We start from the raw sequence: 12641 nt of genomic DNA on the forward strand, positions 1-12641 counted from the left end.
ATCTAAGTTCATGTTTTCCTCCCATTTGAATATGCCTCAGATATCATCTGTGAAGAGCTGCTTCTCATTTGCATCTTTTCTGAATGTGGAAACAAACAGGAAATGTATACGAGAGCGTTATCGGAGCCGAACTCGGGAAGTTAATGTTTGAAATGTGTTTAGTCGCTTCTCTGGTTGATGACGGATGAATTAGTCCGACCTTTAGTTAAAATGTAGAGATCCGATCCACCGTGCCTGAAAGAATCCGCTTTGTTCTGTTAGTCATTTACATGGTGAGTCAGCCGCTCACCGAGCTGAATGTTACTATCAGATGAGTCCACAAAACCGCAGATCAGGACTGGACTAGGAATTTGTTTAATTACCCCACATGGTGTTTTATAACTCAGTTCAGAACAAAGACCTCAAACACATCCCATTTGTTTCAAGTGCTGAAGCTCACCTGAGTCATCCCTCCCCTCATTTTTTTCTTTTCTCACTCCCTTTTCTCTAGTTTGAATACAGGCTTTAACCGAAAATCCACAAACATCGCTCACCATCCATCCATCCACAACCCAGATTCCTCCCTTCATCCTTTCATCCCTGCATCCCTCACCCCTCATGCCCTCTTCCTTCGACCGTCAGCCCTCCCTCTTACATCCCTTCATTCCTCCTTCCCTGCATCCCTCACCCCTTCATCCCTCAACCCTCATCCCTCCTTCACTTCGTCCCTCCTTCCCTTCATCCCTCATCCCTTCATTCCTCCTTCCCTTCATCCCTCACCCCCCCACCCCTCGTCCCTGCATCCCTCACCCCTTCATCCCCCAACCCTCATCCCTCCTTCCCTTCATCCCTCATCCCTTCATTCCTCCTTCCCTTCATCCCTCACCCCCACTCCTCGTCCCTGCATCCCTCAACCCTTCCTTCCCCCAACCCTCATCCCTCCTTCACTTCATCCCTCACCTCTCATTCCTCCTTCCCTTCATCCCTTCATTCCTCCTTCCTTTCATCCCTAACCCCTCATCCCTTCATTCCTCCTTCCCTTCATCCCTCACTCCCACCCTCATCCCTGCATCCCTCACCCCTTCCTCCCCAACCCTCATCCCTCCTTCCCTTCATCCCTCATCCCTTCATTCCTCCTTCCTTTCATCCCTCACCCCTTCATCCCTGCATCCCTCACCCCTGCATCCCTCACCCCTTCATCCCTCTCCCCTCATCCCTCCACCCTCCATCCACAACACTCATTAAATGAAGGTAAATCTGTGCCTTATCGCTGTGGTCTTTATCAGTGAAAGGTGATTAAACACATTCTCCACCTGTATGCTTGAAAAGGTTCCTCTGAAAAGTTTGTAGCTTCTCCATCAGCAGCTGCTGGATTCACAACAGTTATGGATCCAACAGTGATCCAGTTTCACAAAGAAGCATTGCTGGTCCGCCAGCTTGCAGTCCGTCCAAAAGCTCTTAGTCCCAAAGGAGCGAGGAGGGATCTCGGAGGAGCCATGAGCGAGGACACACGAGTGCATCCTTCCCGGAAGTCTTTCAGCTGGACAGTATGAAGACTCCGCCCCCACAGCTGGCACATTTGAAAAGGATGGAAAAACTGTTTAAGCGTAGGCATCCTGCAATGAATGGTTGTAACTCAGACGTGCCTAACTGAACGTTACGTTCTCCAAAGAGCAGTAATACAAAAATATGAGGATCCGTTGTGTTTCAATTAAATTAAATTCATCCACAACCTGTTTAGTTCTGTTGTAGATGTCACTAACAGCAGCCTCTGAGCACGTGTGGAACATATTTGATCATATAGACGACAGCACTCTGTTATTTATCAATTTTCACGTGTCGGAAATCTTAACATAATGACTCCAAGCCTTCGTGAATATAGTGAGTATGAAATTAATAGTTCATGGTTTAAACAGGTACAAGCACAGACCCTGCTTAATACACGCCTGCACATTTCCCACAATATCTGTTTCCAGCTCTGCAGCATCTGAGAAACATGTGGGACTTTCCCACTGCTCACACTGACCTCTCCTCCTGACCATGTCGGCTTTGCTTTATACTTGTCATTATTAGAGATAAAGCTTGATTTTTGATATGTGAACTGAAATTAAAGTGCTGTTAACATTTACCTTCTCAGCTGCTTTATCGGGGCTTCGACCAAATGGCTGCTTTTCCAGCCAGGGGGGGTTTGTGTGGGGTTCATCATGTGGTCATTCAAGACAAGCCAGCTCTACACAGAGTGACTCACTTTCCTGACTCTTAATGGAATTACTGTTTAAGCAACGATTACATCATTACAATTTTCTCATTGTGAGAGCCGGGCATTCTCCAGTCACTGCATAATAATGACATGGATGTCAGGATGACCTCCTGTACCTCTGTGGGAAACTGTCCCAGCTGACCACAGGTGGCTCTCTGTGTTCACTCACCAGGCAAAGTGAAATTCATCTGGAATGAGCACGATAGCTTCAGAGGAAGTTGAAATTTCCACTTAATGCATTGACGAATGACGGTTCAGTTAGATCATACTGTTCACTGTGACATATCAGAGTTAATGCACATACAGACAAATGAGGACTTTCTAATAAATAAAGCAATAATTTCCACGCAGATCATAAATAACACATTTGATTCACTTTTTCACCAGAGATTGCACGTCCTCAGAGAACCATGGCTTACGGTTTACACAGTCTTGAAGACACTAACACATGCTGTTAATGCAGCAGGTTACTGAGTCCGTGCACAGATTCAGTTCACTGAGTCGTAGGTGGCAGCTTCTCTGAGCGTATCCCCAGTTACAGTGTCCCTGAGACCAGGTTTCCACCTGCTTTTGGGTTGACCTGACCTGTTTTTGGAGTGGTCTGAAGACTGGAATCAGTAGACTGACTACGTGGTCCGACTGGCTGGGGTGAGGGCAGAGTGCGGCCTCGTGCACGCCCACAGAATCCAGCATGTTTTTCGCACATTTTGAGTTTGTAAAATTGTTTAAACACACAGGCCATCACCTACAGGCATGTACAGACAATTCCATCAAGGGCCGTGTGGCTGCAGGTTTTTGTTGCAACCAGTCAAGAGGTCACCTAATTATCAGCTGGACACTGAGATCAGCTGATTAAATGAGTCCAACCTGCAGCTGCACGGCCCTTTATGGGCATGCCTGACCCACGGCCATTCATGCTGCGGCCTATCAGAGTCTGCGTACACACCACTGGAGAAGGAATGTAGAAATTAATCAGGAAACTTATGACTGTTAAGTGCCGTGGATTCAAGCCAACAGCACAAAACAAAATGAATTTTCCAGCGAAGTGACTTCATTCAGTGTGTGTCAGAGGATGGGTAACGCTCATTTTACCTTCCTTTGAAAGGGGAAATCTTAAAATTCATATTATGTCAACATATTGTGCAACTGATGATGCACTGTGATGCACACGCTTTTATAAAAGTAATATATGTGGATTACTGTGAGGTTGTCTGCTCAGCACTCTTCAGTCATCATGCACTAAATTATTAAAGCAGAAGCCGGCCTTCTTAGCGGTTGGACTGCAACGAGGTCCACAGTAACACTGACGGCTCTGTGGCTCCATCTAGTGGCTGAATGAGAGTCACACACTGAATCCAGTTCAGCCAGATCACCTGTGCATGAACAGGACGACACCCACAGTTTGCTTACATGGAACAAAAGCGATAGCTGTGGGGGTTCTCCCATTACAATGACTCATTAAAGCCCTTATGTGCAGGATTTGAGCAATTTTGTCCACATCTGTGAACATCTGTGGGGGTGTCCCAGACCATTCACTCAACTAAAGATCTATCCTCAACCCTTTGCCTGTTTGTTCTGAATGTCAGCTGTTAAAAACTGTCCAGATACCCACAGTGTTGGGGTATATGGGCCCTACTCTGAGATACTTAACAGATTGCTATAGTATATTCTATTATTCTGTTTTTATCATTAATGAATACATGTAAGAGCTTTTTTTTTTTTTGGTAGTTTGTAAATGTGGAGCCAATTTTAAATTCTTTTCGTACGCCAGGGTAGTACTGCATCATGTCATGTTAGCACATCATGTGTTAAGTTATAACTAAACCTGTCAGAGAAACGTAGCGGCTCTCAGGTGGTCGTTTCTGTTTGCCGCCACCTGATGGACATTTTCTGGTGAACTAAGACGGCTGGAAGGATTTGTTTCATTAAATACAAATGATAATCTGTGATCAACTGTCTCCACTGTTCACAGACCTCTTTAACACTTCCCTGGTGACATGCTACGCACCAGTCTGCATCAAGACCTCCACCATCATCCCCAAAAAACCAAGGACCACAGGACTCACTAATTCCAGACGCATTGTCATGACCTCTGTGGTAATCCTGGACTCACTCCTGGACCCCCTGCAGATGCAATCAGCATGGCTCTCCAGTGGACTCCCAGCCCACGAGCACCAGATCCCCCACAGGGCTGCATCATTTCTCCTCGGCTCTTCTCCTCCTCGTAACAGCTGCACCTCCAGCCATCAGTCCGCCAACCTCCTGCAGTTTCGTGGATGACATCTCTGTCTGTGCTTGCAATTCTGCAGACTTAGTTTAAGGATTTGAGTTTCAGGTTTCTGTGATTCGAGTTCCAGTTTTAGTGCATACGCAATTGGGAAAAAGTGTGAGAATTAAGCTGAATCAGGTGAACATTTCTATCATGTCTGAAAACCTCTAGAAAACGAAATAACTAAGAAATAGCTTCACGTGTAATTCGCATTAAACTGAGAGATGCAGTCAGGTTACATAAAAATGTGAGGACTTCATTCACACCTGCTGCCATCTGCATCTAAACACATTACATCCGGATAAGGAAAAACACATGCAAGGTGTAAATGATCGGAATGTGATGGGATCGGTGACCTCAGCTGGAGGCAGTGACGCATACTTCCAGATGTGTTCAGACATTACTGAATGGAATTTATTTTTAAATGCCGTCTGCTGGACCCCGGGCAGCACAGAGCGGGACAGGAAGAGACTGAACAAGCTGGTCAGGTGGGCCAGCTCTGTCCTGGGCTCCACTGGACTCTGTGGAGGAGGCGGGTGAGAGGAGGCAGTCTGCCAAGCTCACAGCCGTCATGGACAAAAGCTCTCACCCACTGCACCGGACTGTAGAGGAGCTGAGCAGCTCCGTCAGTGGCCGACTGAGACCACCTCAGTGCAGGAAGGAGCGCTACAGCTGGTGGTTCGTTCCCACCGCTGTCAGACTGTACAACTCCAATGTATAGTTATTATGTGCAATAACCTCTATTATTCCCTGATTACAAGACATCCAAAACCACTACTGCTGGAAAAAAGACACTTCAAACATTCACAGTTGTAATTTACTGCTCCGTTTGTTCCTATTTGCACCTCTTTTGTTCTTGTTCTTCTTATTGTAGCGCTACTGCAGGTCATTCATTCATTCCTCCGCTGTCAGACCGTACAATCCAATGTATAGCTATTATTCAAGATTCAAGACTCAAGATTCTTTATTGTCATTGAGCATGACATGTCAATGAAATTTTCATTGCAACCCCCATGTAAGAAACAAGATAATAAGAAAGATAAGAAAGATTAGAAAGAATAAAATTAAGATAACTACAATAAAATAAACCAACGTGCAATAAAAATATACCAGAATGAAAATATACTAAGGCAATGAAATATACTAAACAATAAACAATAAAATGTGCCAGTGAAATGTGCCAACAGAATAAGATATGCAAGCAGAATAAAATATACACAGTGAAATGTACCAACAGAAGAAAATGTACTGACAGCAGCTGAAACATACTAAAATGTATATAAACAGTAAACAATAAAATATATGTGCAATAACCTTCATTCTTCTCTGATTATAAACATCCAGATCCACTACTGCAGGGAAAATGTCACTTAAACTCTTACAGTTGTTATTTTATTTATTTATTTTTTCTTTTTCTCCGTTGTTGCTTATTTGCACCTTGTTCTTGTTTTTCCTATTGTTCTTATTAGCACCCTTATTGTTCTTATTTTGCATCTTATTGTCCCCCCCCCCCCGTGTGTTCTGAAGAGCTTCTGTATGAGTGAATTTCGCCATTGTGAGATCAATAAAGTTTGATCTAATCTAATCCAATGAAGATTTTTCTAACAAGTCTCTGCACATTTAACCAGATCCTTTCCACTTCAGAGGAGATGGGGGGTGTCAGCCAGTTTGTGAGATACCTGGAGTTTCATATCAGGAAACATAAAGATTATGAAAGATGAAATAATAATTCTGCACCACAACCCTGTATGGACAGTAATAATGAGACCTGCATATAGATACCGTTTACTGCCTGTATATAATCTTATATTAATCTGTACATGTGTATTTAAATCTTCATGCATCATTCATCTTCTCTTGTTTTGTCAACACACCTGGCCATTAAAGTGGATTCTTGTTCTATAACAATCAGCCGTCTTTATTCATAAATCTCTCATGACACAGACGAGAGCTCCTTCAGTGTTTCACAGTTGCTCAGACATTCCTCTGAGCCAATCACCAACTTAAATGTTTGAAGTTTGCTAAAGTCCTGCTTTCCTTTCGTCATAATGGACAAAATGAGCTTGAATTTGATTAATGTTTAAGATAATAAAACCCACTTGATAGTAAAACAGAATAAGAATAAAATATAGGTAAAAACAGAGAACATAGGATGCATGAAATCAAGTAAAATACAACATTTTAAAAGAGGTGCAGCTGTGCATCACGGCGAGGCAAAGCACAAAAGTTTGAGACCTGCATCAGGAAGTCAGAGCTCGTTAAGTGAAGAGATCAGTGTTCAGCTTTCTGATATCTGCAGGAAGTTTGTTCCAGAGCTTTGGAACAGAGGCTGCACCCGATTTTCCTTCAACTGTTCCTGGATACCTCCAGCAGACCAGCAGCAGATGATCAGTTTTCTTGAAGGCAAAAAATAAACAAGGGAGTTAGTGATGTAGCTTGATCCTAGTCCACAAAGGGCTTGGTATACAAAGAGGACCTTAAAATCAACTCTGAATGTCTCAGGAAGCCTGCGCAGAGCAGCTAAAACTGGACTAATGCCCTCTCTCCTTTTGGTTCTGGTTCATAGCGGAGCTGTAAAGTTTCTGAACACAACAGCAGTTCAGCCTTCAAACTTCTTCCTGGTGAAATACAGAAGTGAAGTGAACGTGCCTCCATTTCAAGCAAAAGGTCTGCATTCAAAATCTGACAAAAGAGCACAGAAATATTAAACATGTACTTAAAGTGTCAAAGGTACTCATGCAAAAGTAATGGCCCACATGAATGCGATAGTATATATTATGTGTACTGTAAATAGCATTTTACTGTTGCAGCTGGTCAAAGTGGAGCAAATTTTAACTTCCATTGTGGAGTTTATGTCAAATGTGTTAGGATAATCACAGGTTTTGTATGTGATACGCATATATGAAAAGCAACTTATAATTAAGTTGTGCAATGTGTGATATTTCCATCTGATCTGAATTTTAATACTAAAAAGTACATCAAAATTCTATTCAGTACAATACTTGTGTTAATCAGGCTGCTGGATGCACGGAAAATGAAGACCAGGAAGTTTATTCCTCTGAACAAAAGTGTATGTCTTCCAAAACACAAAGGAATTGCATTTCTGAACATAAAGTCAGATGAAAATACACATAAGCTGTTAAATCTGAAAGAAAACAAATACAGATACAAGACTAGATTTTAACAAAGTAAGTCAAATTATTCTCATGCGTCCATCTTAAAGAAACAAGGATAAATTAAGTTGTCAGTCAACCGAATATGAAAATAGATGAACTCAAGAGTAACATAAACTCCTCTCACCAGAACTGTAATCGCATGTGAAGGTGAAAAGGTGAGTGAGAAAGAGTGCAGTGTTTAAATAAGAAGCGAGCAGGTGAACCCAGTCAGGTGAAGGAGGAATGATCAAGAGCTAATTAGAGATGAGGAAAGGAAATGGGAAAAAAGAAATCAAGAAAATTGAGTAAATGTACTTAGTTACATCCCACCACTGCACACCAGTGCAAAACGATGGAGGAATCACTGTAAGCTGCTATGCCCATAAATGACCACCAGGTGTCACCGTTCTCCCATTTTTCCAAACTTGTATTGTTTTCTTTTCTTCTGGACATGTGAAGGAGAGGAGGGCTCACTGAAGTGTGTGAAATGTGCTTTCGTGATTTGTTGTCACACACACACACACACACACACACACGGACTGTGTTCACTTGTGGATCTACGCGTGACACACTGAACCCACCTGTGGTGAGTTTGCAGCCCTGCTGTCACTTCCAGCCAGCGTCACGGGCGAGTAACGCGCGCGCGCGCGTGTGTAGGCATGTCGGAATGGACGCGGACAGTAACAGTTAGGTACGCAGGGTGTCGACAGGTAACCAGCGTTCACTGAAGAAAAAGGGGGCTACACCTTTACCGCGATCTGCCGCCGCCTTCTTCCCGAGTGTACCCGCTCCTCCTGTCCTCACCACCGGACTTCACTTCGGTGTTCACCTCGGCAGGAGACATGTCGGAGGAAAAAGCGGATATTCCCAACGAGCTGCTCGGTAAGATAACGTTAGCCGGCTAACGGTTATTATTAGCTCAACTTCAGCTAGCATAACTTAGTGCTAACTAAACCAAGTCAACGCCAGTGGCACTGAAGTTAACAAGCTAGTTAAACCTGGATTATATCGCAGGTAAAATTGACGACAAAATCACAGAAAACTCGAGGTAAACGGAATAAATCAGATTAGACATATCATAGAAGTAACTTATATTAACAGGAATAACACTTTAAAGCGTGATTAAGCTCTCACAAGACACTTAAAATGCGTTTGCGTTTGATAAAAATGAACCAACAGACGGTTAGCTTTGACTCACACAGTTGAGGTTAAAGTCATCATATTTCACTAATTGAACAGCAATTCCAACGGGAATTGGTGAGAACCACAAAGGAGAACCGTACAGCTCGCTAACAGACACTATCCTGACTTTTATGGGAGCATGCTGCTGATGTTTGACGGTATTAATGGCGAGCTGTCACCGGGCTTCATGGCGCTCTGTGCCCGCCGCTGCTGGAGCTGCAGCTCGGTGGGAAGTTGTTTTCATGCCCGGAGGGCGAGGCTGGATACCTGAGAGTTTCTCCTCTGCACTTCCTTATCTGAAGTGGGGGAGAGGGAAAGCTCTGGGAGGGGGGAGTGTCCTGTGAAATTCCTTTGGATTGTGAGATATTATCAACACAGACCGCCTGGATGACTGAGTGTCAGACTGAAAGAGGGGAAAAAACCTTTAAACTGCTGCGATCATGCTGTTAAAGTCAAACATGGCACTGATTGCTGGAAGTCTCTTGGTAAATTAAGGCTTGGTGGAGTTTTGGAGGGGGGTATTTTTGTGCTGAAGCTGTTGGCATCTGGTGGTTTGGGCCAGTGTCTTGATATTTCAGTATTTTAATGGTAGGTAATGGCAGTAAGGGACTATACTTGTGCGACCTGATTGAACCTTCCTAATGGTAAAGACAGATACCAGTTTGTTAAACTGGACTGTTGTGTTCACACTGTTCTTTTTACTGCACTGCCATTAGGAATCAAAAGAAACCCCAGCGCCGGGTTGGTGAGGCTGACTCACAACCCCGTGCTCTCTGTTAACGGCGTCTGCAGCCCGATCTCACGCTGCATGTCACTGGACCAGCTGATGAATGGGGCTTTTTGTTGCCAGCTCCTGCTGTTGGCTTTAATAGGACAGACGGACCCGACGCTGCTCATCAGCAGTGTTTGGAAACTGAAGGTTATTAGAGCTGAGCTGGTAGTGAAAAGTGAGGACGGGCCGAGAAGGTCGCGCCTTTCGAATCTGACCTTGAAGAAAGGGCCGATACAACTACAACACTGACTCAAATTCAGCAATGCTGTAAACAAACCCGCAAGATGTCAAAAACAAGTCACACATACCAACCACAAGCTCCAAGAGCCCAAGGTGACATCTTTCATTGTAATTTAAAATACACTAGATTTACCATTTACCATTATTCTCAGTTAATTGCTTCATCTATAAATGACCGACAGTCAAAAGCCTCGAGATTCAGCACAAAGACATAAGAGGAGGAGAAGCAGCGAATCCTGCCGTTTGACATTTTGGCTCGATTGATTATCAAAACAGCTGCAGATTAAATTTCTGTCACTTGACCTCTCGTCTCAGCTTTGAGAGCTGAACTGTTTTTAAGTCTTTAGGTTCGAAGCAGGACTTAGCCAGACTCAGGTCCAAGTCTCAAATCCAAACTTTGGTTAAGAGTTTTATTCACGTTACGTTCAGGCACATCCGCAGACATCCCTCCTTGCTGTCCGCCGTCATCCGGCGTTTCCCGTGTCACGGCTGGAGTCAACCAAATAAAATGTACCGTTACCTTGAATTAAATTACTGATTTCTCTTTTCTAGAACGTTGTTGAAAACATTTGGGATGATGTCAAGTACACAACTCAACCAAATATATAAGTAGGTTTGATGATTTTTAGACATTTTGTAGCAGAATGTTACATATTGTACGTTTAAACGATAAATAAAATATGAAAGTGATTGTTTCAGCACTACCTTTGAACAGTAAGTCATTACAAACACCTGTTGTGTGAGAAAGCCGTCATTTATGTCCACAGTAGTTGGAATTCGGCTTAATATCCCATGTGGTGCACTGAGGTCATAAAAACACTTTGGATTTTGAGTATTTATTATAGTTATAGCAAATGGAAAGAGTTAGAGCAGGCCGACAGAAAAGAGGAACAGACTTCCATTCACATCAACATGTCGCAGGTTGTTGCTGTGAAGTAATTAGTGGGCTGGGATCTCCTTGTTTTTACACGAGTGAGCTGGACGGAGGGAGAAGTCCATGTGTTTCTGATCAGCCTGCACGCTGCTTCGTGCTGTAGTGTTTTCATCCTCCTCATGACCTCACCATGTGTCCGGGCAGGGAGAGGAGGAGGCCAGCATGATGTCATGAAGGCGGGCCGAGCTCTCATACTCATTAGTACTCCCTCTGCCGTGCACGCACACGCTCACGCTCTTCGTTTCTATATTTTACCCTCACTCCACCTCCTCCTTCTTTATTTTAATGCCCTATTCGCTCTCGTTCTCTCTCTGTCTGTTACTTAATCCACATAATTCTTGCTTCTTCACCCTCCTGCTCTTTCCCAGATTCTCCCACCGCTGCTAAAAAAGTGAATAAACAGCTGAGGTACACCAGACCTTCACCAGACCTTTAGGGGTAAATACAGCGGGTAGAGTCAAATCTGTCTGGGCAGAAATACATAATGTTTAATGTTTCAGCTTGAAATGGAAGGATTTCCCCTGTCATACACGTCACCCTATAGACTATACTTTTCACACTACATTTACTGTATAATACAGAGGCTTTCCAGTTTTGTCAAACCACTGAGGAGCCACAGCTGGCTCCATGCTGGAGGTCTGATGGAGGACATGCTTTGAGCAAATAATGTCTAAGTGAACGAACATCAGTTTGTTCATTAACATCTGATTTTTAGTATTCAAACAGGTACTTATCTAAAATGTGCAATATCAAACAAGTAACAGCCAACACTTACAGGAAGTAATGGGAACACAAATACATTTTTATACTAAAGTGTACAGTACAAGGTGTACTCACCTACCAGACAGCTCATAAACGTGATGACAGCTGTCCTGGTCTCTGGAGTGGTGTAACCTTTTCAATGACGCGTATGTAAAATGTTATGCTCTGTAAAACACAGTGCACAACTAGATCCAGGACCTGACAGGCTCTTACAGTTCAGGTGAGAGGAAGCTCCAGGTTACAGATCAGTAAGCTCATTCACCATCATTGCTTACATGTTGTTTTCTTCCAAAAGAAAGAAATCAGAGTCACCTGTATCTCCTACATTTGATGTGCAAATACTGTAAGTGATGAACAGTAAGTGTGAATGTGTGTCTTAAAAGAAATAAATTCCACCAATCAAAGATAGATTCCAGTATTTATCCATTAGGGTTTTATTCTCTTATCTCTGTCACCACCTCTTTGGATGCAGAGCCTCCAACAGCTATTAGCAGAAAGATCAGTTTAAAAGAAATCAATAAATTATCAATCACAGCAAACACTGGAAGGATTTCCAGGATGCTCAAAGACGTGTTTGAGATGATTTCAAGTTTGTCAACTTCCTGTTGGAGTCAGTGTTTCATGATGGATCAGAACTGTGATAATCAGACCGAGGTTGACAAATACCGTAGTTTCCCTTTTATGATTATAAATCACAGCAGATGCTGACAGATTCTAACTCAAACCCTTAAACTGATATTAAAAAGTTTTCTTTTAAGAGAACTTTAAGTTGCCAGAATGTTTTTTGTTACTGTAAGTTTCACAAAATCCAAAAAATGAGTTCACTTATGAAACTGCAAAACTTGTTTGTTTGCGTAGACTCATAAGGATGCATGTAGTAAACATTTAAAGGCACCAAGGAACACCACATCACATGATTTCCACGTTAATTAAACCCTTGGTAAGCATAAGAAGGGTGGTGACCAGTTCTGTTTGTGGTGCAGCCAGCTGAGCGCTGCAGGAAGGCTAAACGAGACAAGAAGCCTCAGGCGACCAAATCTGCCACCTGAAGCTCCTGCACCCCGCGTGTGAATGTTTAATCCATCCAG

The 12641-nt window shown here is 43.2% G+C and overlaps 1 protein-coding gene across 1 annotated transcript in view; it reads left to right on the forward strand.

The window, feature by feature from the left end:
* The first annotated feature begins 8210 nt into the window (after positions 1 to 8210).
* Positions 8211 to 12641, forward strand: part of LOC121619349 (F-actin-uncapping protein LRRC16A) — a 33166-nt gene continuing 28735 nt past the window's right edge. The window contains exon 1 of the mRNA XM_041954997.1: positions 8211 to 8545. Within this exon, the coding sequence (XP_041810931.1) occupies positions 8506 to 8545 (40 nt within the window). The 5' untranslated portion in view covers positions 8211 to 8505. The remainder of the gene's footprint in view (positions 8546 to 12641) is intronic.

Source organism: Chelmon rostratus, chromosome 16 (genome assembly GCF_017976325.1).
Source record: "Chelmon rostratus isolate fCheRos1 chromosome 16, fCheRos1.pri, whole genome shotgun sequence".
NCBI classification, from domain to species: Eukaryota; Metazoa; Chordata; class Actinopteri; order Chaetodontiformes; family Chaetodontidae; genus Chelmon; species Chelmon rostratus.